We start from the raw sequence: 16,372 nt of genomic DNA, 5'->3' as shown, positions 1-16,372 counted from the left end.
GTCTCACAATTGCAGGGTTAATAAAGGGATTCCCTGATTGTGGTGGGGGAGTTACTCCCTGTGACAATATTGGTGTGGTTGGCATTGCTGACACCACCGAAGTCGTTGTCCTAACAGGCGTTGAGGCAACAAACTCTTTAACCGTTGACACGACTGGTTGATGTACTACATTTTGAGGATTATTTTGGGGGTTGACATTATCTACAGGAGAATGCGACATTTTAGACAAAGATTTTCCACTTCTTAATCGCATGCAAACTACCTCTAAAAAATTCATGAATATAGTAATTTAGCACATGTCTCACTGGGCGTGTCAATTTGTTTACACGAAAAATTGATATACAAGCGTTAGTCTCTTAATTAAAGGTTACTTGCAGGATCAACTAGCGAATCTTAGGACATAGTGCCAAAAAATCTTGCTTTATAATTTTCCTTTGGTAAACAGCATACTTTCGACTTGGTCGAAATAGTGACTTAAAGCGTGTGAAAGATGCAAACTTCGCATGTTGAAAATGTAAATAAAGTGACGAAAGTAACAAGAATTGAAAATATACAAGCAATCCAATTAAATGAAACTAAAAGCAAACTGGTAAGACAAAGTAAAGTGAATTTTATGGACTTTGCATTGAAGATAAATGATGGTGTTTCATTATTCATACATTCTCTCGACCATGACTCTTTTCTCTGCACGCTGGTATTTAGAGTTTTAAGTGAGATTTTTGTAATAAAATGAACTCCTATATATACTAATACGAAAATAACTGCTCCTAACATTTCTATCTTCCGCGTTTATCATGTGAAGACTTGCATGCAACTCACATTTGTCCTCTCTTTATGTGTCCTTCATAAAGAAAACCCCATGCAATTATTCATATTTAAATGTAAAATAACTGTTTTTTCGACACTCTTGATATTATCGAAACTCCATACGATTGAAATGTTCCTACAATATTTCAAAAATACAAGTCTCAAATCTCTTTCAAAAATACAAGTCTCAAATCTCTTTGCCCGAGACTTCTCTTAGGTACACATCCTCTTAATACTTTTAGCTTTGCTTTTTTCTAAGATTTTTAGCCTTGTCAAAAATCAAAAGTAACATATACATCACCATATTGTTTATTTTTTCTTTCATTTCTCAATAAAAATATATATTTTAAAAAAATATTATTACTATTATTATTACTCCCTCTCGCTATGTTCTTTTTTATGTGCCATTTTCTTTTAAAAAAATTATTTCTTTTTAATTGTCACTTATAAATTTCAAGGTAGTATTAATTGTCCTTTTGTCAAAAATATCCTTAAATAATTATTTCAAAGAGAAAAAAAATAAAATAAATATAATAAATAATTAAGGATATTATAAGTAAAATAATAATTATTGTTTGAAAAATAACAATAATAATTAACTTTCTTAATAAATATAAAAAGTCAAAAAATGACAATTATAAAAGAACAAATGAAGTATTATTAAGAACCAAACTATTTTAGAAGTAAAACATATTTATGACAAATTTATGGGGGGAAAACTTAAAAGACTAAGGGCCTGTTTGAAACACTTTTCAATTTTAATTTTTAAAATTTGTTTTTTAAATCTATTTTAAAAAACTATTTTTAAGAAGAAAATTAACAAAAAATTTGTTTGATAAACTAATTTTTAAAAACTGTTTTGAAAATATAAAAATGAAAAAACTTGTTTGATAATCTAATCTTTTAATAGTATTTTAAGAAGAGAATAAAAATACATATTTTGTCATCTATTTTTAAAATCTATTTTATTGTATAAAATATTATAAATTTAAGAAAATTAATTGATATTTGATCGAATACAAATAATTGGGTTAAATCATTTTTTAATTTTATAAATCACATAACACTTATTTGTAATAATAATAAGAAAAAAACAATCCCACATTTAATAGAAAAAAAAATTATATAGTAAAAATAATTAAGAAACACAAAAAAAATTAAGTAAAATAAATAAACATATTTGGAAAGGTTACTTATACATAAAAAGAGCGTAAATAAAAGAAATATCTTACTCTTTCAAATACATTTTTCTATTTTATTTTTAAAATATAAAAATTATTAAAATTACATTAATGCTATTAATGAAAATTATAAATTTTTATGTTTTTTTCTTCAAGTTTTATAATACTAAAAACTAAAAAGTAAGAAGCAAAACACAACTAAACTGTTTCACTTTTTTGCTTTTAAAAACTGAAAAATAGAAAAGAGTTTTTAAAAACACTTTTGCAAAATATTATATTCAAACAAGTTTTAAAATTTTAAATTTTCAAAAACTAAAAAAGAATTTTTAAGATGCATTTCAAACCGGCCCTAATTTATTAAACTTCTTAAAACACTATTTGGCCTAAAAGGACATAGGCATCCTTCTCTCTTTTACCCTTTTGTCCACTATATCCATTTCAAAAAGAAAGAAGATACTAATAATGTTTCAGATACTAGTACATCATCATACTCCTACAAGTCTTATCAATCCAATATTCACACTAGAAATGTTGATGCTTTGAATCTTTTGATAACATCTAATCAAAATACTACAGTATACTACTTGAGATAATACAACAACCTCAAGCAGAGTGCAAACTGCACACAAACACAACACAAAAAGATCCAAATTCAGAGAAATATTAGATTCTTTTCATTATGGCCCATCCATGTACACATCACATTAATCATCACTCCTATTCTAATTTCATTTCCTTTACAAAATCAAACATTTTCATTTCTCTTCTATGACCTAGTTTCTTTCATTTTTTTTCACACTTCATCTTCAAAAGAACTTCTCGTTGAACACATTGATTTATCCTCAGAAACACCCATCGAACAATCTGAAAAATATACAATTCAAATCATATTAAAAATCTTAATTAATTAGCATAATTAAAATCTGAAGAAAAAAAAAGTCATTTTTTTCAAACAAAAAGTACCTCTGGAGTTAAACGATTTCTTGCAGTGAAGTATAGCACTTTGGATTCCATCGTGTTGTTGCAGAAGCGTATCATCACTCCTCTTCGCCGGAGAACAAACTCCGACAACCGTACCCGACGACCTACTTTTACCAAAATGCTTAGAAACCACCTTCATCCCCGCCGGAAAATTCCCTTGTTTCTGAACTGCCGGTGACAACGACGGAGAACCCACCACAGTCATCCGTTCGCCGGAGAATTTCACCTTCTCACTGTACCTCTTGGAAACCTTCACATACAAAGGCTTAATCAACTTCAAATACTTCTGCAAAATCTCTTTCGAAACGCGTTCTGTTTTAGCTTCCTCTGTTCCCTGATTCCGAGCTTTGCTTGCAAAGCTTCTCGTGCTGTTGTCTCTGCTAAGAGATGGAGTACAATGAAAATCGTCCATGTTAACCTTCACCGCGAAGACTTTGGTTTCTTTCTTCCGAGTCTGAGTCTGAGTCTGAGTCTGTTCGTATTCTGTTTTTTCAGAAGGGATTCTTCTTTGTTTTCTGAACGTGAAGATTCTGAAACTCGGTGCTGATTTTAGAAGCGAAATGGGTGATTGAGGTTTCGTAGTAGGTTCAATTGGAAGCACTTTTCTTTTCGAAATGGGTTCGTTTGGTGACAGAGGAACCGTTGTTTTATGTGGAACCTTAACTTCAGTTTCGTAGGTGGTAATGTTTGTTGTTTTGAGAGGTGGGTCATTATTGGTTTTGTTGTTTTCAATGTTGTTGAAATCGTTGATGGTGAGTTCTAAATCAAAGAAGGAATCGTCTTCGTCTGATTCAGTGTCGGTTTCGACAACAAGATGAGGAACAGTGATGTTTGAGGTTGTTGTTGTTGTTGTTGAAGTGTTGTTTCTCCAGAACTTCAAGAAGTTGAGAGCGTCCATGGAAGAGTCTAGAGAGAGAGAGAGAGAGGGAAAGAATGACTAGAGAGTTTGTTGGTAAATATGGTTGTTGAGTTTTGGGTTTTATAATAGAGTTAGGTGAATGAACAAAATGAAAGGAGTGTAGTTAGTGTGAGAGAGAGAGTTAAGTTTAACTTTTCACTTCGTTTAATGGCTTTGGAATTGAAATTTTTGCTTTATTAGAGGAATAAGAGGGGTTTAATTTAACTTTAACTTTTTGTATTTATTTTGGGGTGTTTTTTTTTTTATTTAATTGGTTGAAATTGGTTATTTGGAGCTGAAAGAGAAGAGTGGGGTATAGAGGAAAAAGTAAGATAGGTGTACTGTGTAGTGTACAGTAATTGTGAGCTCAGTTTAATTCAAATAAAAATCGATATAAAGATATGAATTAATTTTTGTGGATTGTGTAGTGGTTAAATCTTTTGTACTAGTTAAGTCAAAAAAAAATCTTTTGTACTATTCAACTGCTCTATTAATATAGGAATACAATATGTAACTTGTAATCATAAAAGAATCATTAGAAACAACATGGGGTATTATATTTTTAACATTCTTACTTGGAGAAAAAAATTGACAATAGAAAAACCATACAAGTTTCATAGAGATGCTACTTGAGATGTTGAGAATACATGGATGGTGGTGAGAAACTTCCAAAAAGGCAAAGAAAAGAAGAAGGATAAAAAGAAAACGAAAGATAAAAAAAGTTGATAAAAAAGAGAGAAAACGTAAGGTCTATCAAAATGCTTCACTTTACCTTTTAAATTTATCTTTTACAGAGAGACCAATTTGAAAAGAGTCAGAAAATTGGTTTCTTTTACAAGCCAAAGGAATTGAAGCACGCATGTTCTGTTTGCTTTTAAGACCCCTATGCCCTAAGTTTGAAGACCCCTTCACTCTTTTGCCTTTGAATGAGTCTTTTGCCTCTAAAGCTTTGACTTGCTTTGCTTTGTCTTTCACTCTTCCTTTTTTTTATTGGACTACAATATATGGTTGTAGAAAGGTTGCAAAAATATAGACTAGTCAACACTATTTTTCATTTTGCAACTAAAATGTGAAGACTTGGAGTTTGATTAGTAATGTTATGTCCATGGATTTTGCATTCAAGATATGGTGTCCTTTTCAGAGTAGATTAGCATTCAATATTTTAGATATTATTAGTAATGCTTTCGTTATATTTTTATTTTTTTGTTACCAATGGACCCATGTTGTATCCTTTTTCAATTGAATAGCTTTTATAGGTAAAATATCATTGACATAAGTAATTACTAGTTAGTAGTATGTATTAACTAAGTTAGAATATTAAAACAACATATAGTATGAATATTCTTATGAGATTTGCTTAACTATTTTGAGCACATTTCCAAAACAATTTATACACACCAGCGAATGATATCAATGTTTACATAGGCTACTTTGTCATTCTCCGTATTTGGTAATAAATGAAATGATTATGAATAATTTTGATCTATTCTTAAGTGAACTAATGAAGTGTATTATTTTAACATCTACTTTGTTATTCCTTATATATAACACCCTATACTACTATCTTTGTCTTTCATTTTTTTTTAGTAGAAGGGGGTGGTACTCAATGAGATGGTCAATCTAGTCGGGTTCTTAAATAGGAGTATTTTATTTTTAAAATGAATTTTTAAAAGGTTTATGACTCAGTTAGTTGGCATCAGGATTTAAGGGAAATTCTTAGGTGTTTTAAGTTGGCATCAGGATTTAAGGTGAATTTTTTGAAGAGTTGTATTTTTTGTGATAATGTTGGAAGGACTTTTCTGGAGGTTGCGGAGTCTTTTTTGCATTGCAAAGTATGCCAACTTCGTTTCAAGTATCTACAACTTCCGGTGGGTGTTAGTCAGAGGAAGTGTGACATTTAGGAGTCTCTAGTTATGATGGTCTCTATGAGACTTTTCTCTTAGAAGAATAGGTTTGTGAGTCTTGGCGATAAAGTGGTTCTCCTAAATTCGGTTCTAAGATCTAATCCAATTTTCTTCAAGTCCTTTATGAAGATGTCAGTTTCTATTCAAAAGAAGTTGGTTGGGTTGCAGAGACATTTTCTTTAGGGATGATCCAATGGTGGTAATAGATTTTTTGGATAATGTGGGAGGATGTGTGTCAGTCGAAGAAGTCAAGAGGGTTAGGAGTTAAGGATTTGAAATGGGTTAATTTGGTTTTCCTTAGCAAGTGGCATTGTTGTCTCTTGGAGGATGAGTCTGTCTTATAGAAGGATATTCTTTCAAAAAGATATGGGTCCTCAGTGGTGAGATCCTCTCAAAGGGGTGGAAAAGAGAATCATAGTAAGGTGTTACCCTAATGGAGAGACATTTCTCTTCTTGGCTTAAAGGGTAGGAAGTTGTCAGATTGATTTGCTTCGGTTATCCATAAGCAAGTTTGGAATCGTTTGAATACTTATTTCTCATATGATGAATGGATTGGGGTGAAATGGCTCAAGGTGACTTTTGAGAGGTTGTTCCTCATCGTTTATCAAAAGTCGCAAGAGATGGAAAAGTTGGGGCGTTAAGAGGGTGGTATATGGATTTGGGAGTTTAAGTGGAAGCGAATATTGCATGTTTTGAAGGAAGATATGTTGGGTACTCTTCTTAATTGTTGGAAGAGTTGGGCGCCTTCCAAAGTTGTTGTTTTCTCTTAGTTTCTTTTTCCATATAGGTAGACCACTAGGATCAATATGAGCATGTGTGACATCATCCAAATAGGCAGTGAAGTGGAATAAGATGTGTGTCAAGGACAACTTGAGTCGATAAACCACTTGTTTGTTCTGTGTCATGGTGCGTCTTTGGCGTGGTATATGGTTCTTAAGTGGGTAGGTAGGTATTTTCCCCTTCCTTAGACGGTCTTATAGGTATTTAGGTGTTTTAAGGGTTATATAGAGGTAAGAGGGTAACTCCAGGTCTGGTCGGGATCTGGATTTCACTGGTGTGGACTATCGGGAATATGAGTTTTAAAACTATTCTTTTACACAAAAAGCTTATTGGTTAATTAGTGTGTGATCTTTGTAATGTGTCTCTCTTAGAAGTGAATTTGTTCTCGTTTGTTAGGACTAGACCTCTCTCTTTGAGGTTGAGAGCAAGATACACTCTTAAGCTTGGGTTTGTAATGGTGTATTGTTTGGTCGACTGCCACTTTCAATTGGTGTGCTCCTTGTCTCTCCTTAGCTTCTTTCTTTCTAGGGATTCTCTATGTCCTTTCATACGATCCGAGAATCTTGTCTGTCTTTTGATGGTTGGTTAAGTTAGATTTTGTTGATTTTGAAATATTTTGTATATCACTTGTTCTGAGTGTTTTAGATTTTTTATTTTGGATCTCTTTATTTTGGTTTGATTGGTCTTTATATTCCTTGTACTTTATCTCTCTTTTTACACACACGCATATATATATATATATATATATATATATATATATATATATATATATATATATATATATATATATATATATATATATATATATATATATATATATATATATATATATATATATATATATATATCATTAAAAAAGTGACTCATTGAACCATTATTATTTTTACTCATTGAATAATTGGTAATTTAAATCAAACACAAATTTGAAAATGAGAAGAAAAAAAAGTATTTAGAAAATTTTGGTTATTATTATTAGGAATGTTGTATGTGATTTAAATCTGTTTTAAAATAATTAAAAAATATTTAATTTAAAAATGTCCCTCTAGAATGAAATATAAATAAAAGTAATATTTTAAAAAACTAATTTTGGAGAAAGTAAAAAAATCTCTCTAGAAATATCAACATTTTACATAGCACTTTTGCTTCTTCTTTTTTGAGAAAGTAATAATATATACTCTATGATTTAAATGATTCATTAAAAAATTAATTTAATGTATTTATTATAATTTATAATTTCAATCAATTTAATATAATATTGATCTTATTATTTAAGTCTTAGAGTTAATGATTTATATGATCGCATTTGACACGTATAAGACGGCTGACAAAAATATTTATAATTTAATATAATTAAATTATAATTTAATAAAACTTATCAAGATAAATCTTGATAACAAATATCTATATTTCTTTTTACATAAATTTAACCAATAATCAGTTTCCATTTAAATAAAAAAACCTCAACATCAATCATTAATTATCAAAAGGAAAAAAATAGTACTTCCAGAAAATGAAATGTGAAAAGGGGTATCCAACCAAATTCAATAAAAATATATTTTTTTTCACAGTAGATGAATTATAGTGAAGTTAAATTATATCTTTTTAGTTCCTTCTTAAGTGTCATTTTTTGATAATTTTTTTTAATTGTCATTTACAAAATTCAAAATAATATTAATTATATTTAAATAATAAAAAATATAAAAAAATATTGCTTAAAAAATAATAATATTAATTAACTTTTTTTGATAAATATAAAAAATCAAAAAATAAAACTTATTAATAAGGGAGGGGAGTAATGTTCTTTTAGGACTTGAACTGTATCACCTAGCGACCTACAGATATTAAGTATAAAAGCTTACATGCACATGTGTATACTTAGGGAAAATTCTGATCTTATGTACATTGGAATATTTTGTGGTCCTCATCTAGAATTGCTTCAGTTTTTTCCTTGAGATTCTCTCTGATCAGTGACAATGGAAAATCAATACCTTAACGGCTTAGAAATCTTTTGCTCAAATACAAGACATTCACAAAAAAACAACATAAATCATAACCATGCTCAAATATACCTCTCATGAGAAGTTGCTTTCAAAGAGTTCTGTTTCGTGCCAAAAATGGCTAACTTTGACTCCTAAAACAACTAAATTTCTAACTTTGGGTTACAATTACGTATTCTATAGATTAAATCCAAAATAAATAAATGACAATTATTCATATGATTCTTATACTGTATAGTTGCTTGGATAATGAAGAAAACATATATAAAAAGAATGGATGAGATATTCGTAGACTCAGCAACAAACTCTGGCGCAGTAAGAGGAATCAATCTCATATCGTGCAAGCCATAAACTAGACAAGTTTCCTTTTGAAATTGGCTTGATATATGCATGTGTGATGTGTCTATTTAAAAGGGAATTTGTACTTATTTGATTCCAATTTAACGTGGATCGATAAATAGTGTGACAATATTGCATAACAAACTTTTAACTATCGGTCAAAAAGATTATATTAATTTATTTTTATCATACTATATTCATGTAAAAATTACATTCGTTCCCGAACTAAAAAATGGTGTTCTATGGGAAAGAGTTGAATAAGAGATTAAGAATATTGTTCTTGCTAAAAAATATTTAAAGGTTGACTTCTTCGATATGTGTCGGGAAAAATCTTAATTGGTTGGTTATAAGTGTTTGTTATGTATTTTTTTCGGATGATCTTTGTTCTCTCTTCTTCATATAGGGAATCTCCTATTTATATGTATTTGTTTCATCCCTTTTCCATTAATGTTTACCTCCTCATATCCTTGATCACGAGGTCCAAATGGGAACAAAGTGTTCGGAGAAGACAATCTTGGAATTCCCTCTTTCCAAGTCGGTCTTCTGGGTGTTAGCCATCTAATGATGGCAAGTCTTTCTCTCTCATCATCATGACAATTTTATGGGAACTCTCACTTTTTACCATTGTCTTTTTTTGAAATTCTTGACCATTGTACAAAACTTTGTTGCTTTTAAAGACTTAGTTTCTTATTGGACTATTTCTTTTTCTTTTTTTTCCCCAAGTGATCTTCTCCTAAACGTTTACGCACTGATCTACCCTTCATCCCTCGCTCGATTTCTCCAAGCTTCAGGTATCATTTCCTTTCTCATTTTTCATTCTTTTATTCATGTCTTCCTTTCAAAACAACGACTATTCAAAGGAATGTTCATTTTTTCTTATTGCTAGTGATAGAAATAGGATTTAGAATGTCTGTATGCGAGAGTGTGAGGGTTATTTAAATAGAGCAGATTCAACTAGATTATTAGAGAAGTTTATGGTGAAGTACCTTCACCTATTAGTAACACTGATTCAGAGTCTTCATCCTCATGTTTTTTGGATACTCAAATGGAAGCAACATGATCTTTGATAAACAAATAAGTCTTAAGTTATGATCATATCATCATTGGCAAAAGCTATATCTCAAAGCTTTGTTATAATACTTTAATTTCTTCAACTAGGAACGAAGAAGATGTTATACTGGAACCCTGCATAGTTGGTGAGAGTGTTTGTATCACTCGGCCCAAAGGAGTGTCAGAGGAGTATTTTTATTTCTATTCAGGAGTAATAGAGGACTTTAAAATCCACATTCCCTTTACTGATTTTGAGTCTGATCTTCTCAAAACCTTAAATATAGCCCATTCTCAGTTACACCCCATTGGTGGAGTTTTATCAAGACTTTTGAAATCATTTGTGATACGCTGGATATAACTACGACCATAGGTTTATTCTTCTCACTTTTTGAGTTAAAAGGGGCAGAAAAAGAAGGTTTGGTTTTCCTTAGCGGAATTCTTGGGAAGAGCTTTCTACAAGCCTACACCACAAACTATAAAGGATTTAAGGGTAAATTCTTCTAAGTTAAGAGTGGGAAAAGATGTCCACAATTTATGTATGCACTAGACGGGAAATACTGCTTTTCGATCTACTGGCCGGATAGTCCTTTGTCGATCTCTGACTTTGACTATGATAAGTTGGATGTTCTAGAAATTCGGTCTTTTGCCGTTTTGTTGCATTTTGGGTAATGAAAGTTAGAGATCTTTTAGAGAAGTCTGATGACCCTAAACAAATTTCTAATTTTTTTGGTAATGTCTATGTGTGTTTATTTGTCGTTTTCTTGTAATGTGAAAAACCTCAAACTTTCTAAACAAAAGAAGTTGATGGCCGCAGCCAAAACCAGGCGGGGAGATCAATCTGCTTCTAGGAGTGATATGATGGGTATTTAGACTCGGGCCCTAAAAATGAAAAAAAAATGGATGTTACAAAGGCGATTTCCATCGTATCAGATCCAAAGCCGATCTCTGTTCCTTCCCTTGGGGACTCAAAGTCGAGTTCTCCAAAGAAAATGAAGACTCTGATGAGTGATGATGTTAGTCGAGCCCACCTGATAATCATTACTTTGATGTAGGATTCAAGCAGTAATCAGCAGACCAACCCTTCCTCCGAGTTTAAATTCTGGTCTAATAGCTCTGATGGTTTGAGATATATTTACGAACATCTCAACGCAATCGAAGATATTGAGAAAGTGAAATCAATAAGATCCCAATAATTGACCCAAAATCTTGGGGCATATTTGGTGAGATGCGCCGTCATGACTAGGGGTCTATTTGAAGTGGGTGACGTGCACGAATAGAATGAGATTCACCTTAACAAAGAGCTAAACCAGTCAAGGGATGATTTAAAGGTCCATACTAACCATATAGAGGAGTTGACCAAGAAAATTTTAGAGATGAAAAAGGAAAAGGAGACGTCGGAATCCCAATTATGGAAAATGACTAAGTAGAAGGAGACCGTGACAACCAGGTGCTTGGAACTGGAAGCGACTAGTGTTGGCTAAACCTAGGAACTAATGCAATATAAAACTCTTAACGAGACTCTAAAGAAATCTTTGCAAGATACCCAGGTGGATTTACTTTTCACTAGTGATGAAGCCTTTGAGAGGGCCAAAGCCTAAGCTCTTTTAATCGCACCAGACCTGGATGTGTCCAGGATAGACTTCTTCAAAGTTGTGGTGGACGGGTAGCTAGTCAACCTGGAAGAAGCTTCCCCTGAAGCAGAAGGCTCGAAGGAAATGGAAGTAGATGATCCGACATTAGAAGCTTCTGCATACGAGGATGGAATTTGAATTTACTTCAGTCTTGTTGTTGGCCATCAATGGTGTGTTGGTGTAAGCCCTAGAGGCCAATAATTTTTGGTACTTGTATCGAATTATAAAAGGAATTTTCTTTATTATGGTTGATTAATAAAGTCCCTGGAATAGATAGTCCGTTTAATGTATTAAGTGTGACTTAATCATGAGAACACATTAAACATAAGGACATTATTCCTAAAGTATCCGTAGTCGAGCTTTAGTGTGAAGTGGGATAACATTAAAGCATTAAGACTATTATGTTTGTAGACTGATGATCACATCTCATGGATCATGGATAAAGAGTTATCAAGTCTTAAACATAGGTATGAATATTAGGAGTAATATTTATACCGGATTGACCCGCTATGAGAATACTATATAGAAAGTTATGCAAAGTGTCATAAGTTATTCTCATGGTGATAATAGTGTATACCACTCTTCGACCTGAAACCACTATGGATCCTAGATGTAGAGTCGAGTGCTTTATTGCTGATCCAACGTTGTCCGTAACTGGATAACCATAAAGACAGTTGATGGGTACTCCACAAAGCATGCTGAGGGACATGAGTGTCCTAGATGGAATTTGCCCATCCTGCGTAACAGGATAAATGTCTATGGGCCCAATATTGAACTGGACAAGGGTGACACGGTCTATACCTTGTGTTCAATATAGACATAAGGGCAAAGGGGTAATTATACATATAATTATTATCACAGAAGGAATTGTCAGATCACATGACATTTTCGTGTCTTGGGTAGCAGTGATGTGTTGCTAGATACCGCTCACTGTTTATTATGTTAAATGCGTGATTTAATATAATTGCCAACGTCACGAAAACCTACAGGGTCACACACAAAGGACGGTTTGATGAGAGATAGAGTAACTAAGGAATACCGTAAGGTACGGTGCCCTTAAGTGAATTATAGAACATCGTAAGGTACAGTGTACTTGAGTAGAATACGAAATATGGTAAGGTACCATGGGCTTAAGTGATTTTGGGCATATTATAAGATATGGGCCAAAATACACTTAAGTGGGCTTTTTAGCTTGAAGCCCACACAAGTGGTTCTATAAATAGAACCCTTGTGCAGAAGCAAAAATAGCGGTTGCATTATTTTCGTTTTCTCTCACTCTCTCTCTCTCTCTCACTCAAAGCCTTCATTCATACCAGCTAGCACTGAGATTGAAGGAACCCGTTCGTGTGGACTGAGTAGAGACGTTGTCATCGTTCAACGTTCAACGTTCGTGATCGCTTCGTGGATTTGCATCAAAGGTTTTGATCGTCACAAGAGATCTGCATCAAAGGTTTCAATCGTCACAATAGGTAAATATTCTATCACTGATCATGACCATTCGTAAGGATCTCTAAAGGAGAAAATTTTAATTTCCGCTGCGTTTTGGATCGCAATTCTCCTTCAGTGGTATCAGAGCCACTTACGAAACCATGACTCGGATATCTGTTTATTTTCTGTATTAATATGATTAAAAGACAGAATGAATCAATTAATTAAACGGGTAATTAAATTTGGCATCATGAGTGTACGAGTTGGATGATTGATGTTGACTATGCTTCGGTACCGACATTAGTATGGTGAAGCAGCGATACATCGATCGTCCATAGGTTACGCAATTGAGACCGATCAGCTTATATATGATATAAGTAATCCTAATACAAAGTACGGTATATGTGATATACTGTTTCTGTTTCGTTCATTCAAACACTAAGTGGTTGTTTTCCTTTGAGCGATCAATGGTCATTTACTTCGGAATCCGACATTAGTATGGTGAAGCAATGACCTGTTGATCAATCATACTAAATCAACAATCGAGGTGTGTTTGACGGTCTGAAATTGGCGCATTAGGGTTGGTGACGGCGCAAGGGTTGTGCCGTCAAGGAGTTGTGAATTTAGGGTTTTTGGAACAGGTCTGTAGATTGTTTCAAAGTTCTGTTATTTTGACCGCGTGAAGCTCGTGTGACGAGTGTAACAAGCGTAACAAGCTGGATGCGTGACGGTCGTAACAAGCGCATGACGGTCGTAACAAGTACGTGACGGTCGTCCCATGCCTTGTGACGGTCGTCACACTCACAGATCCAAAATTCTAGGCATTTCTGTTTCTGGCCACGTGACGGTCGTAACATATGACTGTGACGGTCGTAACATGCTTGTGACCTATGACGGTCGTAACATGCTTGTGACGGTCGTCACACTCACAGGGTCAGAATTCTTGGGGTTTCTGTTTTGTGACTACGCAAGGGTTGTGTTGATGCAAAACAATGTCCATTTCAAATGAATTGTTCATTAAAATTTTGGACAGGGGCGCTGCCCCCTTGACCCCCGTCCGCTGATCGGTCAGCGGAACCACCGTCCGCTGATCGGTCAGCGGAACCACCGTCCGCTGACCGGGCAGCGGAACCCCCGGCTAACTCTGCGTAGTGTGATCGGTCGCTGAAATTTAATTTGGTTTTAATTAATTAAAGGAATTAAAATTAATAATAATAATAATGTGTTTATTATTATTGCCTTGTGGTGATCAGTTATGGCCTTAGTCTTCCTTCATTTTGTTTTGGGTTTTTAAATACGACCTGCGTGTCGTGCCTCTCCTTTTGATCTCTTAATGTAACTTCTTTTCTCATCTCAAACCCTCGTATGTAAAACGAGTTTCTTCTGGAATGTAATGTTATGAAGAAAGAGAAGAAGACAATGTTATGAAGAAAGAGAAGATTTCAATATCAAAGGAGGACAACCTTGAAGATCAAAGGAGGACAATCTTGAAGATCTTGCTTGGAGAAGCTTAGAGAAGAATTCAATATTAAAGGAGGGCAACCTTGAAGATCTTGCTTGGAGAAGCTTAGATCGTTGTAGGTTAGCTTAGGTTCTCTCATTGGCTTGGGAGAACAATTGCGCTAGGGGCCATAACTGTTTCATTTTGTTTGTATGTATGTTAATGCATGTGTATGTATGTTGATGCATGTGAGAGACGATTTATATGATAAATAAGCCGGTGAGATCATAAAATTGCAATTCCCTCAAACTAAATATTAAGTTTATGCTTTCCAAGTTTTAGCACTCATCAAGACTAGTATCGGATAATGTAGGTTTCGCCTACGCGAGGTGCATGTTCTATATTAGTAAGGTGCGATGGGATAATTGTAATATCCAACTGCTAAAACAATGGGTCAAACTTAACTAAACAAATTATAAGAACATTATATATGTTTGCTTTCCAAGTTTTAGCACTCATCAAGACTGGTATCAAATAATGTAGGTTTCGCCTACGCGAGGTGCATGTTTTGTATTAGTTAAGGTGCGATGGGATAATTGTAATATCCAACTGCTAAAACGATGAGTCAAACTTGATTATAATTTTCTTATATATGTTTAGAAGCAAGAGTTGGGAATGATCCATATGATGGATTGGAATAAGGAGTTATTCACCCAACTGAAATTTTCGAGAGTTGTATGAGATACAATTGGAAGGAGTTCCTACCTAAATAACCTAGTTTTGTGTAATCCGCCTACGCGGACTTAGAACGAAGTGAAATATGGATCTCGACCCACTAGAAAATCTTCCAATGGGATTTTCCGAATCAGATGATGAGGGTCATTTGTTTTGAGTAAAATAGTGGGAGCATATTTGATTAAAGGCCTAATTAAATATGTCAATGATACTTATATTTTCTTAATCCTTATGTAGATAACCATGACAGCAAACACCTCTAACAACATCTTGCGATCAATCCTTGACAAGGAAAAATTGTCTGGGACAAATTTTCTGGATTGGCACCGAAACCTGAGGATTGTCCTCAAACATGATAAAAAAGCTGTATGTCTTGGAGACACCTGTTCCTGAAGAGGAACCTCATAGTTCTGCACCTAAGGCAGAAAGAGATGCTTATAAGAAGCATGTCGATGATGCCAATGAAACTGCTTGTCTCATGCTAGCTACCATGAACTCAGAATTGCAAAAGCAACATGAGAACATGTCAGCGTTTGATATGATCGAACACCTGAAGCTGCTCTATCAAGAGCAAGCAAGGCATGAGAGGTTTGAAGTTTCAAAAGCCCTTTTCCAAAGCAAGTTAGCTGAGGGAGCCCCTGTAGGTCCCCATGTACTCAAGATGATTGGGTATGTGGAAAACCTTGAGAGATTGGGTTTTCCCCTCGAAAAGGAACTTGCGACTGATTTGATCTTGCAATCGTTGCCAGATAGTTTCAGTCAATTTGTCCTAAATTTCAATATGATTGATATGGACAAATCTCTTCCTGAACTGCTCGGCATGTTAAGAACTGCCGAGCAGAATCTGAAGTCAAAAGGGAAGTCCATTCTGATGATCGGAAATGGAAAGAGACAGAACAAAAGGCCCACTAAGCAGGGTGATAAAGGGAAAGGCAAGGAAGTTGCCAAACCCAAACCCACCGTTGCTGCTTTGAAGCCTAATGGAGGCATAGCAAAAGAAAGCACATGCTTCCATTGCGGTAAGACCGGACACTGGAAGAGAAACTGCCCGAAGTACCTGGAAGATAAGAAGAATGGAGTAGAGACTTCAACTTCAGGTATTTTTGTTATTAAATAAATTTATCTACTTCTGCATCATTGGTATTAGATACTGGATGCGGTTCTCACATTTGTACAAATGTGCAGGGGCTGAAAAGGAGT

The 16,372-nt window shown here is 33.9% G+C and overlaps 1 protein-coding gene across 1 annotated transcript; it reads right to left on the bottom strand.

Annotated features, from left to right (window-relative positions):
- Positions 1–2,504: 2,504 nt before the first annotated feature.
- On the bottom strand, positions 2,505–4,022 carry LOC127093412 (membrane-associated kinase regulator 5). Its single transcript, XM_051032333.1, has 2 exons — positions 2,952–4,022; positions 2,505–2,852 (listed from the first exon to the last, which is right to left on the bottom strand). Exons 1-2 carry the CDS (start codon positions 3,865–3,867, stop codon positions 2,782–2,784), a joined length of 987 nt encoding a protein of 328 aa, XP_050888290.1. The 5' UTR covers positions 3,868–4,022; the 3' UTR covers positions 2,505–2,781.
- Positions 4,023–16,372: the final 12,350 nt, after the last annotated feature.

The sequence above is a fragment of the Lathyrus oleraceus genome, chromosome 6, assembly GCF_024323335.1.
Source record: "Lathyrus oleraceus cultivar Zhongwan6 chromosome 6, CAAS_Psat_ZW6_1.0, whole genome shotgun sequence".
NCBI classification, from domain to species: Eukaryota; Viridiplantae; Streptophyta; class Magnoliopsida; order Fabales; family Fabaceae; genus Lathyrus; species Lathyrus oleraceus.
The sequence above is the reverse complement of the archived record's forward strand: the minus strand, read 5'-3'. Positions and strand labels throughout refer to the sequence as shown.

What these genes read in the sequence shown, in the direction of transcription:
- LOC127093412 (XM_051032333.1), bottom strand. Translation starts at nt 3,867, where the DNA reads ATGGACGCTCTCAACTTCTTGAAGTTCTGGAGAAACAACACTTCAACA. An exon ending in GAAATCGTTTAACTCCAGAG is followed by an intron (nt 2,853 to 2,951) that starts GTACTTTTTGTT and finishes TATATTTTTCAG; the next exon opens with ATTGTTCGATGGGTGTTTCT.